Source organism: Nerophis ophidion, linkage group LG03, assembly GCF_033978795.1.
Source record: "Nerophis ophidion isolate RoL-2023_Sa linkage group LG03, RoL_Noph_v1.0, whole genome shotgun sequence".
NCBI lineage: Eukaryota > Metazoa > Chordata > Actinopteri > Syngnathiformes > Syngnathidae > Nerophis > Nerophis ophidion.
This window is the reverse complement of record NC_084613.1, coordinates 72,274,929-72,292,042: the sequence shown is the minus strand read 5'-3', so window position 1 is coordinate 72,292,042 and position 17,114 is coordinate 72,274,929. Positions and strand designations below refer to the sequence as shown.

General features: G+C 43.7%; 1 protein-coding gene across 3 annotated transcripts in view; it reads right to left on the bottom strand.

The window, feature by feature from the left end:
* msrab (methionine sulfoxide reductase Ab) overlaps window positions 1–17,114 on the bottom strand; it is a 150,521-nt gene that overhangs the window by 54,360 nt on the left and 79,047 nt on the right. For all 3 annotated transcript variants that reach the window (XM_061896019.1, XM_061896020.1, XM_061896018.1), the window contains exon 6: window positions 326–432. In XM_061896019.1, coding sequence (XP_061752003.1) covers window positions 326–432 — 107 coding nt within the window. The remainder of the gene's footprint in view (window positions 1–325; window positions 433–17,114) is intronic.

Below are 17,114 nucleotides of genomic sequence, written 5' to 3'. Positions count from 1 at the left end.
GAAGGAGAGTCAATGAGAATGCGGGCTCCTGTGCATGCGTATTAGGTCGCGTTGCGCCGGCGGACGGAGGGGCGAGAGGGTCTTAAACGGCGGCATTGTTGTGGATAAGGTTAGGTGGGATTTATCATGGATAACCTTATCTGGCTTAGTGTAAACAGGGCCTAAGACAAACCAAACAGTCCAGTTGCGATTGATTGAACGCCCTGAAATGACCTGGATGAATGAGAACATTCATAGACATCTTCCAACCAAGTAATACATTTCTGTTAATGCATGACTACCCCGAAGCTACCTATAAAGACACTATATTATGCATGTGTCCCACCTTCTGGTAGGCCAATTTGCTCTTCAATGCCGGCTCCAGTTGATCCGCACTGCTTGCATAAATGACAGAACGGTACTGAGTCCCGACGTCGGCATGCTGCTTCATACCTGCGTACAAACAGACACACAAAATAGCAGGCATGAGTGCTCACCATCACCACAGACACCAGTTTATTTGCATGTAAAAGGTTTTCACAATTATGTCGTCATCTTGAATTCATGGAGCCAAATGTATTTAGGCCATCACTTTCAGGAGGGACGGTTGTCTGCAGCATTTGCTGGTCCATGGGCTCGTGTAGGTGGGTGCATTTTCATTTTCATTGTCATCTCAGCACTGTCAACATTTTCATCAGCTTTACATCAGTGTGTTTGGAGGACCACGGCAAAGTACGAGTGGATAAGGAGCTGCCACCGCTGGTATGTGCTTCATAAGTGACATTATTGAGCAGCTTTGGCATGCATGAAAGCCGCCTCGTTGGCTGTTTCTTCACTCTTTATTCTGCTCTAAATCATTCGTTTTTTTCATCTGTCAAGCTCTACTCTCATCAATATTTTAAATGTTGCAATAGTTAGCTCATTATGGTAGTACAACAACCTCCCCATTCATAGTACAATTGTTAGTATAGAATAATTATAGGATCTTGATATTTACAGTATCAAAACAACACTAAGACTTTTGACAAGAACAAGAAAGTTTGATCACATTACGCCTGTACTGGCTCACCTGCACTGGCTTCCTGTGCACTTAAGATGTGACTTTAAGGTTTTACTACTTACGTATAAAATACTACACGGTCTAGCTCCAGCCTATCTTGCCGATTGTATTGTATCATATGTCCCGGCAAGAAATCTGCGTTCAAAAGACTCCGGCTTATTAGTGATTCCTAGAGCCCAAAAAAAGTCTGCGGGCTATAGAGCGTTTTCCGTTCGGGCTCCAGTACTCTGGAATGCCCTCCCGGTAACAGTTCGAGATGCTACCTCAGTAGAAGCATTTAAGTCTCACCTTAAAACTCATCTGTATACTCTAGCCTTTAAATAGACCTCCCTTTTAGACCAGTTGATCTGCCGCTTCTTTTCTTTTTCTCCTCTGTCCCCCCCCCTCCCTTGTGGAGGGGGTCCGGTCCGATGACCATGGATGAAGTACTGGCTGTCCAGAGTCGAGACCCAGGATGGACCGCTCGCCTGTATCGATTGGGGACATCTCTACGCTGCTGATCCGCTTCCGCTTGAGATGGTCTCCTGTGGACGGGACTCTCGCTGCTGTCTTGGGTTCGTTTGAACTGAACTCTCGCGGCTGTGTTGGAGCCACTATGGATTGAAATTTCACAGTATCATGTTGGACCCGCTCGACATCCATTGCTTTCGGTCCCCTAGAGGGGGGGGTTGCCCACATCTGAGGTCCTCTCCAAGGTTTCTCATAGTCAGCATTGTCACTGGCGTCCCACTGGATGTGACTTCTCCCTGCCCACTGGGTGTGAGTTTTCCTTGCCCTTTTGTGGGTTCTTCCGAGGATGTTGTAGTCGTAATGATTTGTGCAGTCCTTTGAGACATTTGTGATTTGGGGCTATATAAATAAACATTGATTGATAGTTTAAAACAAATAAAGTGCACTTTTATGCATGATGTCACAGAAGATATTTCAATAACTATCTAATATAAATGAGCTGCATAATAGGAAGTCAAATGGTGTATGTCCTTCGCTATGTGGTTGGTTATTGCGGACATTATCTCCTTTTGTTGTTGACTTTTTTTTTTTCATACGGTGTTGATCTGGAAATGTTTGCCTCGGCAATTTGATGGTGTGGGTGTGTGGCACCGAATGGAAATGTTGAAATGCGGAGTAAGCACTCTTCATTCTCTAGCAGGTGACTTTTCAAATGGTGCTATATATTAGCAGTAATGCTACTTTTTGTTGCAACGCTTTTGCCCCACACTTGACAAATGACAGTTGTCTGTTCGACATATTCCCACTTGAAGCCAAACCACCGCCAGACGATGGACCCCCTGCTGTTTTTGTTGGGAATTAATTATTTACCCAGTATAATACTACCGGTATCACAATGTGTTTCCCCTTACAAATGGCAGCACATTACTTAGCCCACTATAATGATGCCATATCAATACCTAACAACAGTATAACCCCAAAAAGCCCATTAAAATATTCACAAAGTGATACTTGCTATTGTGATGTTTAAAATTTAGAGGGAGCGGCTAATACATCGGTGCAGTGTATAGTCCGGAAAATATGGTAAATCAAATCGAAATCAATAAATCAGTGGCCTAATGGTTAGAGTATCTGCACTGAGATCGGTAGGTTGTGAGTTCAAACCCCGACCGAGTCATACAAAAGACTATAAAAATAGGACCCATTACCTCCCTGCTTGGTACTCAGCATTAAGGGTTGAAGTTGGGGGTTAAATCACCAAAAATGATTCCTGGGCGAGGCCATGGCTGCTGCTCACTGCTCCCCTCACCTCCCAAGGGGTGAACAAGGGGATGTGTCGAATCCAGAGGTCAATTTCACCACACCCAGTGTGTGTGTGTGACAATCATTGGAACTTTAACTTGGTAACTTTATATTTAAAATGAACTCGGTAACATTGACCGCAACAATAAATTGCCACGTTTAGTATGTGTTTTATGTGTTCCTCACTTCCAATCCGGGTGCAAGAGGGTTCATTCTGTGCGTTGATCTTTAGAGCCTGAGAGAGTTAATCCAATAGTAGAATGAAATGAATGCAGTGAACACTCTCGTCAACCATCCACAATCTTTGCCTCGCTAGCAGGCAGACACACAGGATGCACGTCTAGAGCCTCGCACGTTGCTGCTCACGAGTGAGATGCACTACAAAGTAACACAATTTAGGAGGAAAAATATGATTGCAAATGTCCCCTGTGTGGGAATATTTCGGTTTCAAAATGAGCCCATCAACATGGACGAGCGAACCAGTATGCCAAATTGTTGGAGGAGATGACATTTCAAGATGTTCAGTATTTATGGGAGCTAAATTTTTTGCTAACAGGTCTGACCTTCCAATTGCAATGTTGAAAAATGCAAATTATAACCAAATGTTTATTGCGTTTAAAAGGGTTACTTGTATTATTATTATTATATACTATTATTACATTACAATGTCCATCCATCCATCCATCCATCCATTTTCTACCGCTTGTTACTTTTTGGGGTTGCGGGGGGTCGCTGGCGCCTATCTTAGCTACAATCGGACAAAATATCAGTGACCACTTCAAGATGTATATTTTAAACTGTGTACATTTTTAAAAGTTAAATCATGATCCTTCTAAAGAGGGTGGGGGCGTGGTTTTATTTCCAATCTGGGAACACCACAAACAACATTTTGCAGACAGACTAAAAAAAAAAACGGGATGAAAATATGACTGTGGAGCAAAATGTACACAAAATTTACACCAAAGCATATTCGATACATATTCTCTAAAACACAATGACGGGTTTTAAATGTAGATCATCATAGGCCCCATTAAGCATACTACTACAATGATCGCATCAGAGAACTGTGTAAGTGAGACCTAAAACAGATTAAACCAAGGGTGTCAAACGTCCGACCCGAGGGGCCGGATCAGGGCCGCGAACAGGTTTTATCAGGCCCGCGAGATGAGTTTGCGAAGTATCAAAATTTACCTGAAATTCTTGAACGAAAGAAACTGCTGTTCTAAATGTGTCCACTCGATGTCGCAATAGCAATTCTTTGTATCTTTGTAGATGACGCTACATATGTACAAGATAAACCACATCAGTCGAGGAAAATGATCAAACTACATAAATGACGTACTGTAATTTGATTTTGATATAATTTTGTTATCTTGATGGATTGAAAATTAACACCAATGAGTTGACTGACGAACATTGTCACATAATTTATTCAGAAAATATAAATAACGACAAAAGAAGTATATATACTTTTAACCGCAACAGGTAGTTGTAAAAAAACAAAACAACAACATTATGATTTGTACAATTTCAGAATGTGCTTATTCTATTTTTCAACAAAGAAAATAATCTGAAGTTGTCTTTACTTTTAAGTTATCATGCCGTAATTTTACCAGTACGACCCACTTGGGAGTAGATTTTCCTCCATGTGGCCCCCCATCTAAAATGAGTTTGACACCCCTGGTTTAAACCTTCCTTTAACATACATATACCAAATAAATGTATTGACCATCTTCAAACACAAGATGAAGACCAATTCCTGACATGCTGTTCTGCCTAATGTGAAGACTGCTACAACACAACCTTAATGCCATCCCTCCTGCTGTGATTACTATAAACAGTCATTTTGAGAATAATGCGAGTGCACATTGCTCGGACCGCATTGGCTGTGAATAAGTCTCATAATAATCATGTCTACAGAATGCGAATTTGTAAGCTTGAATGTTGTTAGGAATATGCTAGCACAATGACTAGATACATTTTTCCTTAGGCCCCTTCTACAATAAGGTTATCTAGGGTATATACCAACTAAACTTATCCTTGTCTATTCCATTTGGTGACTTTATATACTCTGGACCGAGACGTTGAGTCTGTGACATACATGGCGGACAATAACTGATACAGTCTGCTTTCCCAGTCCAAAACCAATCCCTGTTTTCCGTAGTCTTCCCTCATCGGCCAGGTGATACAAAGCACATGCTACCTTTTTTATCACAACCACGGGAGCCTGCACTCTCGTTGTCTCTCCTTCGACGAATGGACAAAGTTTTTTGGTAACTAGAATCACAGCTGACCTGGACGTTGGAAAGTTCCCTTGCCGTCTAAGATGTGTTGTATCCAAAATAGCTGCAATCGCTTTCTCTTAAGGTATTAATGTGGGATTTCCACAAGCGCCGGTACAGACGGAAGGAGTAACACAGGCATGTCTGGATGACTCGCCTCCAAATTTCCAGTGGTTAGCTCTGAGTTCCGAAACCGCTGGCTGTGGCGCGTTCTTTCTGATGTTTCTTCCTGTGTGGGCTCCGTCTTTCTAGCGTCGCTTCCTCTCCGAACTCAGTTGGTAAACGATCAATGAGTCCATACAAAGCTAAGAGCCAGCGATTCAAGAAATAAACGGCAGACTTACCCGTGGGAAAAATTATCCTGGGAGGAGGACCTTAAACAATGGTTTGGTTTGGCTGAAACGGTGCTGTGAAGTTTGGCTGGCATTGCTGGTGTGGTTGCGCTCTCTCGTAGATGCAAGCGGAGTGGAACACAGCGTTGAGGTAAGAATGTTGATTTATTTATCTACTAAGGAACAAACTAAGAACCAAAATACTTGCACGAAGGCACTAACAAACAAAAACAATAAACTAGCATGTGAGCTAGAAAGAACAAAAGACGCTAGCATGTGAGCTAGGAAAACAAACGAACAAAATAGCATGGAAGCTAAAAGGGTTTTTACCACAACGTGGGAAAGCGACGTCACCTGTTGCATGGGAAGCAAACTACACAGTGAGACCGCAAAACAAACAAAGGCCGACTTAAATAGGGACAGAAAAATAGGAGGCAGGTGCGCGACGACAAACAAGAGACATGTGACACTAAATGTGTAACTAGGCAACAGAAACAAAGCAGGAAGTGCCACCAGGAACTAAGGAGGTGAAATACTAAACAGGGTGATAACAAAACAGAACAAAACCAGAACATGCCATGATCCAAGTAGTGGATCATGATGTTTAGGCTAAATAATTATTATTTTAAGGAGTTATCCGGCTTAATGCAGACAGGGCCTTATAGTGTACTGATTCAGGCAATAACAGAGTCTGATTCTTTCATAGTGCTAGCTACAGTCTACTGCTTAGGCAATGCTACCATCCATCTCTGTAGAACTGGATGTCCGCCATCTTGCCCGCAGCAATGTTGAGTACAATGGTGACCCTTCATGAAAGGCCACGTTTCACCATTGGCTGTCCATCAGGGACTTTGCTCTGATCAGCCTAGAAGCTGCCCTGTAGCAGCCTTCTACCCTAAAATGTTCTCAACCAGGCCAAGGGCAGATCCAAACCAAACTGGGTGAAAACAAAATGCTGTCTATACTCCAAACAGAAAAATTCAATGCAATGCAAAAGTTATACTGACAATTCTTCATTTTGCAAAATTATTTTTTTGTTGATACAGGTCTTGTATTGGACATTTAGGCTATGCCTACACTAAGCTGGATAACCCCTTGGAAGAATAAATATTTAGCCTAAGCCCCGTTTCAGCCACACTAATTCATCGATTAAGGTACCCCTCCTTGGTTAATTTTTTACACGGGTAAGTGCGCCGTGTATTTCTTGAATCTCCAGCTCTTAGCTGTGTGTGGACTCATTGATCGTTTCCAAACTGAGTTCGGAGAGAAAGTGACACCAGAAAGACCGCGCCCCACAAAAGGAAGTGACGTCAGAAAGAACGCGCCACAGCCAGCTTCATAATAAAGCGGTTTCGGAACTCAGAGCTAACGACTGGAAATATGGAGGTGAGTCTTCCAGACATGCCTGTGTTTCTCCTTTCTCCTTGTGGAAATCACACATGAATACCTTAAGAGAAAGCGATTGCACCTACAAACCCCGTTTCCATATGAGTTGGGAAATTGTGTTGGATGTAAATATAAACGGAATAAAATGATTTGCAAATCATTTTATTGCGTTTATATTTACATCCAACACAATTTCCCAACTCATATGGAAATGGGGTTTGTATTTGGGATACAACACTTCTCAGACGGGAAGAAAACTTTCGGATGTCCAGGTCAGCTGTGATTCTACTTATTGAAAAACTTTGTCCATTTGTCGAAGGAGAGACAATGAGAATGCGGGCTCCCGTGGATGTGATTAAAAAAGGTAGCATGTGCTTTGTATTACCTGGCCGACGAGAGAAGACCACGGAAAACGGCGAATGCATTTGGACTGGCAAAGCGGAATGTATCAGTTATTGTCCGCCACGTATGTCGCGGACTCAACGTCGAGGTCCAGAGTATATAAAGCAGGGGTCTCAAACTCAATTTACCTGGGGGCCACTGGATGCAGAAACTGGGTGAGGCTGGGCCGCAAGAAAAAAATTCTTTAAAAAATCTAACATGCACTTTTTAATGAATACACCTTCTTTGAATGGCTCTCTCGCCCCAGCAACATACTTGCCAACTCTCGCGATCTTTCCGGGAAACACCCGAGTATCAGTGCCCCTCCCGACAATATCCCGGGGCAATCATTCTCCTGGTTTTCACCCGGACAACAATATTAAAGGCGTACCGTTTTGGCACTGCCTTTAGCGTCCGCTTTTCCACCCCGTCACATATTGTAAGAGGTTTCTGCAGACCCACAGAAGTGACTGCAAGACATACTTGGTCAACAGCCATGCAGGTCACATTGAAGGTGGCCGTATAAACAACTTTATCACTGTTACAAATATGCGCCACACTGTTAACCCACCCCAAACAAGGTTGACAAACACATTTTGGGAGAACATCCGCACCGTAACACAACATAAACACAACAGAACAAATACCCAGAATCCAATGCAGCCCTAACTTTTCAGGGCTTCAATAGGGGGCAGGGTTGGGGGTGTATATTGTAGCTCTTGCAGTCGTTTACTGCGTCGACAGAAACCAAATACAACATGTGAGTGGGCTGGCACGCTGTTTGTACAGGATGTAGAGGACGCTAAAGGCAGTGCCTCCACAGTGCCCCCTTAATATTATTGTTTGGGTGATTTTTGGGAGAATGATCACCCCTGGAGGGGCACTGAGAATTGGGTGTCTCCCGGAAAAATCGAGGGTATACAAGTATGACGCTGTAAAGCGCCATACATATAAAACTCGCGGGCCGCACCAACATTAGATTTTCACATCAAGGTGCCGGCCGTGAAATAACGTCTCGCGGGCCGCATTTGGCCCGCGGGCTACGTGTTTGAGACCCCTGATATAAAGTCACCAAAAACGAACGTACCATGAAGGTGAAGGCAAAAGAGTGAGGAGTGTCCTAACCACATATCTAGATCCCTGGATTGATTGATGTAAAATGTTCTTTGTCACGTTGTGTACTTTCACATGTTATTCAAGATTTGATTAATTTATGATGTCTCAGTCGTGATTCACTACAATAGGGCCCCACAGCACACTGGAAATACCACAACACTGGATATTGTTCAGATAAGTTACATTTAAAGGGGAACATTATCACAATTTCAAAAGGGTTAAAAACAATAAAAATCAGTTCCCAGTGTATTGTTTTATTTTTCGAAGTTTTTTTCAAAATTTTACAACTCCCGGAAGATCCCTAAAAAAAGCCTCATAGTGCCTGATTTTCACCATCGCTATATCCACCCCTCCATTTCCCTGTGACGTCATACAGTGCTGCCAATACAAACAACATGGCGGTTACCACAGCAAGATATAGCGATATTAGCTCGGATTCAGACTCGGATTTCAGCGGCTTAAGCGATTCAACAGATTACACATGTATTGAAACAGAAGGTCGGAGTATGGAGGCAGATAGATAAATTGAAGAAGAAATTGAAGCTATTGAGCGAATAGCTATTGACGCTATTCGGCCATAGCATGGGTGTACCTAATGAAGTGGCCCATAGCATGGCTGCCTTATTAGCATCGCCGGTAAAATGTGCGGACCAAACGATCAGGACTTTCGCATCTTGTGACACTGGAGCAACTTAAATCTGTCGATTGGTAAGTGTTTGTTTCGCATTAAATGTGGGTATCTAGTTTCAAATGTACATATAGCTAGCGTAAATAGCATGTTAGCATTGATTAGCGTAGCATGTTAGCATCGATTAGCTGGCAGTCATGCCGTGACCAAATATGTCGGATTAGCACAGAAGTCAACAACATCAACAAAACTCACGTTTGTGATTTCGTTGACTTAATCGTTGCAAATGCATCTGCAGGTTAACCATACATCTCTGTGCCAGGTATGTCTTAGCATCGCCGGTAAAATGTGCAGACACTCTGGCACATTCAATGGGGGTCTGGCGGCAGATTTCTTGCCAGTGGTGCAACTTGAATCCCTCCCTGTTAGTGTTGTTACACCCTCCGACAACACATCGACGAGGCATGATGTCTCCAAGGTTCCAAAAATAGTCGAAAAAACGGAAAATAACAGAGCCGAGACCCGGTGTTTGTAATGTGAAAATGAAAATGACGGGTGTATTACCTCGGTGACGTCACGTTCTGACGTCATCGCTAAAACACAGATAAACAGAAAGGCGTTTAATTTGCCAAAATTCACCCATTTAGAGTTTGGAAATCGGTTAAAAAAATACATGGTCTTTTTTCTGCAACATCAAGGTATATATTGACGCTTGCATAGGTTTGGTGATAATGTTCCCCTTTAAGAAGTTGCACACAAAGCAACACTGGAGGTGACTATGACATGCACATTTTCCACATATGCGTACGAGGTTGGGTTGCGCTAGCAGACGGAGGGGGAAGGAGGTTTCAAACGGTGACATTGTTGTGTGTGGACATGGATAAGGTTAGGTGGGATTTACTCCTTTAGTGTAAACGGGGCCTTAGAAGAAGCATGTGTACCTAATGTTGGGGCTGGTGAGTATTTGCCTCCACTATCAAAGAGCTTCGACCGTGATGTTGGAATATTCATCACATCTTCCGAGATCTTATACAGTACCAGCGGTGGAGTGACTCCCCAATCAAAGCAAAAGCTCCACCCACAGCTCCAGCCTTGCTTTTGATTTTTCTCACTCCAGAACCATTCCCAAAAGAGTTAAGTCCTCAAAGAAACACAACGGGAACAAACACAAGCCCCCAACCACATAAAAACTCTTGGTTCTCCCCTCTCGTCGCTCTCTTGCGCTTTCTCCATTTTTAACAGCCCCCTTCGTTATTTTCTCCATCCGTCAAAGGCGGCAGTAATTATTAATGAGAGCCTCCCTGTTCCCTCTGCATTATGCATGAGAGCCTCGCTTCTTGAAAGCGTAGGGTAATGGGGGGGTTGGACAGAAGGGGGGCGGGGGGGACCGGGGTCACACGTGCCTATTCGCAGCCTCGCGGGGTCACCGACCTACACCCGTGAAAATATTAATTAACCCCCGCCAGCAGCGCTCAAAATGAGACCGTTTCATAAGTGGGCCCCCTTTTAAACGGTTGACAGTTCAATGGAACGGGGGGGGGGGGAGGAATCAGACAGAGTGGGAGGATGTCTCTCTTCTTTAGGAGCGTGCATGTACGCCGTTGAAACCTGCTGGGATTCGCAGTAGCTCCGTGAGATCGTTTTCATTGTTTATCCCCATCCTTCACTCTCCCGTTCTGAGGCTTTTAATCTTTCTTACCCCGCCCGCCCCACCCCGCCCCTCGCTCATTTCCTGCCAACACTTTAAAGCACATTCGAACCAAAAGAGAGCGGAGAGGGAGGGCGGGTGAAGTGCAAGGCCGCCTTGTTGATGCATGTTGCACCCGCAACGTGTGCCTTGCTTCCACAGCTGCCGCTTTGACCCTCTTTCATTCCAAAAACCCCCCGGTGTCTTTTCCTACGTAACGGCCTCCTTTATCCGCTAACAAGAGCGGGAGCTGGGATTAGCCTCATCCAGCCACGTACTGTCCCTCCGGCCTCTCCTGCCTATGGATTCTAAAGAGGGCCATGCAGCGCTCGCACGCACGCAAAAACGAGAGACGACTGCAAATGAGGGGAAATCATAGACACAAGGAGAGCACGCTTATGTAACGGGTGCCTAGAGAAATTAAAGGCCTACTGAAACCCACTACTACCCACCACGCAGTCTGATAGTTTATATATCAATGATGAAATATTAACATTGCAACACATGCCAATACGGCCTTTTTAGTTTACTAAATTGCAATTTTAAATTTCCCGCGGGTTTCTTGTTGAAAACGTCGCGGAATGATGACGCGTACGCGTGACGTCACTTGACTGTCAGGAAATATTAGCAGCTGCACCACTCGCGGCTAAAAGTCGTCTGCTTTAACCGCATAATTACACAGTATTTTGGACATCTGTGTTGCTGAATCTTTTGCAATTTGTTCATTTAATAATGGAGACTATAAAAAACAATGCTGTTGGTGGAAAGCGGTGTATTGCAGCTGTCTTTAGCACCGAGACACAGCCGATGTTTCTTTGTTTGTTGTGAAGCGCAGCGGTCAAGCGAACATGTTTTCTCTACGTCAACCAGCATGTTTTTGGATGGGGAAATTGTGATATATATCATACCGGAGACATCATTCAATTACTCGTCGTCCTGCAGCAGCGGCAGCTGTGAGCTTGGCTCCTTGGCTTCTCTCTGAGACACTTCGTGTTCACCGCAGCCATCCGACCTCGAGGTATGTCTTTACAATCTTTAAAATCTCACTAAAACACTATTAAAACATTAAGCAGATAAGGGATATCCATCCATCCATCCACTTTCTACCGCTTATTCCCTTTCTGGGTCACGGGGGGCGCTGGCGCCTATCTCAGCTACAATCGGGCGGAAGGCGGGGTACACCCTGGACAAGTCGCCACCTCATCGCAGGGCCAACACAGATAGACAGACAACATTCACACTCACATTCACACACTAGGGCCAATTTAGTGTTGCCAATCAACCTATCCCCAGGTGCATGTTTTTGGAAGTGGGAGGAAGCCGGAGTACCCGGAGGGAACCCACGCATTCACGGGGAGAACATGCAAACTCCACACAGAAAGATAAGGGATATTCCAGAATTATCCTAGTAAATGTGTCTAATTACATCTGAAACGCTCACACTGCCGTCGCCCGGAGCCGTCGCTTTTTTTTCCTCTTTTTTCTATTCCTTCACTATCAATATCCTAATTCACGAATCTTTCATCCTCGCTCAAATAAATGTTCAACCAAAGGTGAGTTTTGTTGATGTTATTAACTTATGTGCTAATCAGACATATTTGCGCACGGCATGACTGCAAGCTAATCGATGCTAACATGCTATTTAGGCTAGCTGTATGTACATATTGCATCATTATGCCTCATTTGTAGCTATATTTGTATCCAGCCTTTCCCTCCACCCACATGTAATGCCAAACAAACACATACCAATCGACGGATTCAAGTTGCACCAGTTGTCAAAAGATGCAATCGTTGGTTGGAAGGCGATCGCCGAATTCGTCCTCGTTGCCGTTGTCTGTTGTGATATGGCTCAATAGCTTCAGTTTCTTCTTCAATTTCGTTTTCGCTATCTGCCTCCACACTCCAACCATCCGTTTCAATACATGCGTAATCTGTTGAATCGCTTAAGCCGCTGAAATCCGAGTCTGAATCCGAGCTAATGTCGCTATATCTTTCTGTTATATCCGCCATGTTTGTTTGTATTGGCATCACGCAGTGACGTCACAGGAAAATGGACGGTTAGATATAGCGATGGTGAAAATCACGTACTTCGAAGCAGTTTTTCGGGACATTGTGTGATCGGTAAAATTTTTTTTAAAAATTTGAAAAATAAAATAAGCCACGGGGAACTGATTTTTATTCACGAATCTTTCATCCTCGCTCAAATTAATGGGGAAATTGTCGCTTTCTCGGTCCGAATTGCTCTTACTGCTGGTGGCTCCCATTAAAGACAATGTGAATATGTGTGGAGCCCTGCAACCAGTGACGTCACGCGCACATACTTCCAATACAGGCAGGGCTTTTCTATTAGCGACCAAAAGTAGCAAACTTTATCGTCTATGTTCTCTACTAAATCCTTTCAGCAAAAATATGACAAAATCGCGAAATGATAAAGTATGACACATAGAATGGACCTGCTATTCCCATTTAAATAAGAAAATCTCATTACAGTAGTTTTAACTTCTCACAATACAGCTCAGGTTGGTTCAACCATGGTAGGAATTGGTACGACTTAAGTCTTGGCTGTGGTGTTCGCAGGTAGGAAGGAGGGCAATCGCTGCATCCTGGTTCTACATGTTTAAATTCTCTGTCAACAGATTTGAATCCAACATAATTCGGTGTATTTTTCTAAAAATTATGCATTGAGCTACAAAAACCTCCAAAACCAGTGAAGTTCCCACATTGTTTAAATGGTAAATAAAAACAGAATACGATGATTTGCAAATCCTTTTCAACCTACATTTAATTGGATAGACCGCAAAGACAAGAGACTTAACGTTCAAACTGAAAAACGTTATTTTCTACAAATATTAGCTCATTTGGAGTTTGATGTAGGCACCATGTTTCAAAAAAGCTGGCACAAGTGGCAAAAAAGACGGAGAAAGTTGAGGAATGCTCGTCAAACACTTATTTGGAACATCCCACAGGTGAACAGGCTAACTGGGAACAGGTGGGTGCCATGATTGTGTTTGAAGCTGCTTCCATGAAATGCTCAGTCATTAAACAAACAAGGATGGGGCGAGAGTCACCACTTTGTGGACAAATGAGTGAGCAAATTGTCCAACGGTTTAAGAAAATTTGTCGACGAGCCATTGCAAAAAAATTTTGGGATTTCACCATCCATGATCCGTAATATAAATAATAATAAAGAATACATGGCTTGTACTTGTATAGCGCTTTTCTACCTCCAAGGTACTCAAAGCGCTTTGACACTACTTCCACATTTACCCATTCACACACACATTCACACACTGATGGAGGGAGCTGCCATGCAAGGTGCTAACCAGCACCCATCAGGAGCAAGGGTGAAGTGTCTTGCTCAAGGACACAACGGACGTGACGAGGTTGGTACTAGGTGGGGATTGAACCAGGGACCCTCGTGTTGCGTACAGCCACTCTCCCACTGCGCCACGCCGTCCCCAATATCATCAAAAGGTTCAAAGAATCTGGAGAAATCACTGCACATAAGCGATGATATTACGGACATTCAATCCCTTAGGTGGTACTGCATCAAAAACCGACATCAGTGTGTAAAGGTTATCACCACATTGGCTCAGGATCACTTTAGAACACCACTGGCAGCAACTACAGTTGGTCGCTACATCTGTAAGTGCAAGTTAAAACTCTACTATGCAAAGCGAAAGCCATTTATCAACAACACCCAGAAACGCTGTCGGCTTCGCTGGGCCCCATCTCATCTAAGATGGACTGATGCAAACTGGAAAAGTGTTCTGTGGTCTGACGAGTGTTCTGGACCAAAGAGGAAAAGGACCATCCGGATTGTTTTAGGCGCAAAGTTCAAAAGCCAGCATTGTGATGGTATGGAGTGTATTAGTGCCCAAGGCATGGGTAACTTACACATCTGTGAAGGCACCATTAATGCTGAAAGGTCCATACAGGTTTTGGAACAACATATATTGTCATCCAAGCAACGTTATCATTAATGGTATTCCAGCGAGACAATGCCAAGCCATGTGTTACAACAGCGAGGCTTCATAGTAAAAGAGTGCGGGTACTGGACTGGACTGCCAGTAGTCCAGACCTGTCTCCCATTGAAAATGTGTGACGCAATATGAAGCCTCAAATACCATGGAGACCCCGGACTGTTGAACAACTTAAGCTGTACATCAAGCAAGAATGGGAAATAATTGAATAGAATGTGGGCTGCGGTGGATGTGATAAAAAAAAGTAGCGTGTGCTTTGTATTACCTGGCCATCGAGGACAGACTACGGAAAAGGGTGATTTCTTTTGGACTGGCATAGCAGACTGTATTAGTTATTGTCCGCCATGTATGTCGCAAACTCAACGTCTCAGTCCAGAGTATATGAAGTCACCAAAAACGAATGGCTAATTAAGGTGAAGGCAAAAGAGTGAGGAGTGTCCTGACCAGATATCTACACCCCTAGATTGAGTGTTGTAAAATGTTCTTTATGACAATGTTTACTTTCAAATGTCAATTAAAGATTTGATTAATTTATGATGGCTCAGGTGTCATTCACTAAAATAGGGCCCCACAGCACACTGGATTCCAGTTAATTGAAACACCACAACACTGGATATTGTTCAGATAAGTTACATTTAAAGAGGAACATTATCACCAGACCTATGTAAGCGTCAATATATACCTTGATGTTGCAGAAAAAAGATCATATTTTTTTTAACCGATTTCCGAACTCTAAATGGGTGAATTTGGCGATTGAAACGCCTTTCAATTGTTCGCTGTCGGAGCAATGACCTTTCACCCGTGACGTCACAACAGGAAGCAATCCGCCATTTTCTCAAACACATTACACACACAAGTCAAATCAGCTCTGTTATTTTCCGTTTTTTCGACTGTTTTCCCGTGTCTTGGAGACATCATGCCTCGTCGGTGTGTTGTCGGAGGTTGTAACAACACGAACAGGGACGGATTCAAGTTGACCTACGTGGAGTGTGCTAATCCGACATATCAATGGTCACGGCATGCTAATCGATGCTAACATGCTATTTAGGCTAGCATAGCTACCGACGATAGCGATGCTACGACAGAGATGTGTGGATATCCTGCGACACTCAAAGCAGCTGTATTTCCAACGATAAAGTCAACGAAAACCACAAAGGTGAGTTTTGTTGAAGTTATTGACTTATGTTCTAATCAGACATATTTGCGCACGGCATGACTGCAAGCTAATCGATGCTAACATGCTATTTAGACTAGCTGTATGTACATATTGCATCATTATGCCTCATTTGTAGCTATATTAGCATCCAGCCTTTCCCTCCACCCTAGAGATGTGCGGTTTGCGGTCTCATCCGCGGAGTCCGCGGATAAACCGCAGGTCAGGCGGGTGACATGACGAAAAAATTGATTTTAATTAGATTCGGGCGGGTGGCGGTTGAACCATTTGGAAATATTTGTTATACATGGTTCAGGGATCGGTATCCTTTACCATTCAAAGAGCCATTTAGGACCCGTGTCACAGAGCGAAGAAGACAATAGGAGACGTAAACATTCTCTAGAATGACTGCCGGCAGTCACCCAGTTAATAAATATTAGGGCGTGCTATGAAGCCTTTAGCTTTGTCGCCTTCTACAGCATGTACGATCTGCTTGTCAGTCCAGCAACATGTTGTCTGTCAGACACACGCACACGACTGCAAGGCATACTGGGTGACACAGAGTACACTAATGGCTGTGATATAAACAATTTTAACACTCTTAGTAATATGCGCCACGCTGTGAAGGCACACCAAACAAAAATGACAAACACATTTCGGGAGAACATCCTCACAGTAACACAACATAAACGCAACACAACAAATACCCAGAATCCTTTGTATCCAACACGGCCTGACTATTTTACACACCCTGGTAGCAGCAAACCCCCCGTGCATCGGTAAGGTGGGCGGGGTCGGGGGCGCGGGGGTGTAAAATATATTCACGAAGTGTCACGGATATTTGCGAGAACGTTAGCAGCTCCCATTGTCTTCTTTACTCTGTGAAACGGGTTTAAATAGCTCTTTGAGTGGTAAAGGTGGCCGACCTCTGATGTATTTCAACGGGCGGGTGGCGGGCTGTTGCGGTTTTGATAAAATGTTGGTTCGGGTGGACGGCAGGTGGATGACGACTTTGGTGATAGGGTTGCGGATGATATAATTGCCTATCCGCGCATCTCTACTCCACCCACATTTAATGCCAAACAAACACATACCAATCGACGGATTCAAGTTGCAACAGTTGTCAAAAGATGCAATCGTTGGTTAGAAGGCGATCGCCAAATTCGTCCTCGTTGCCATTGTCTGTCGTGATCTGGCTCAATAGCTTCAGTTTCTTCTTCAATTTCGTTTTCGCTATCTGCCTCCACACTCCAACCATCTGTTTCAATCTGTTGAATCGCTTAAGCCGCTGAAATCAGAGTCTGAATCCGAGCTAATGTTGCTATATCTCTCTGTTCTATCCGCCATGTCTGTTTGTATTGGCATCACGCAGTGA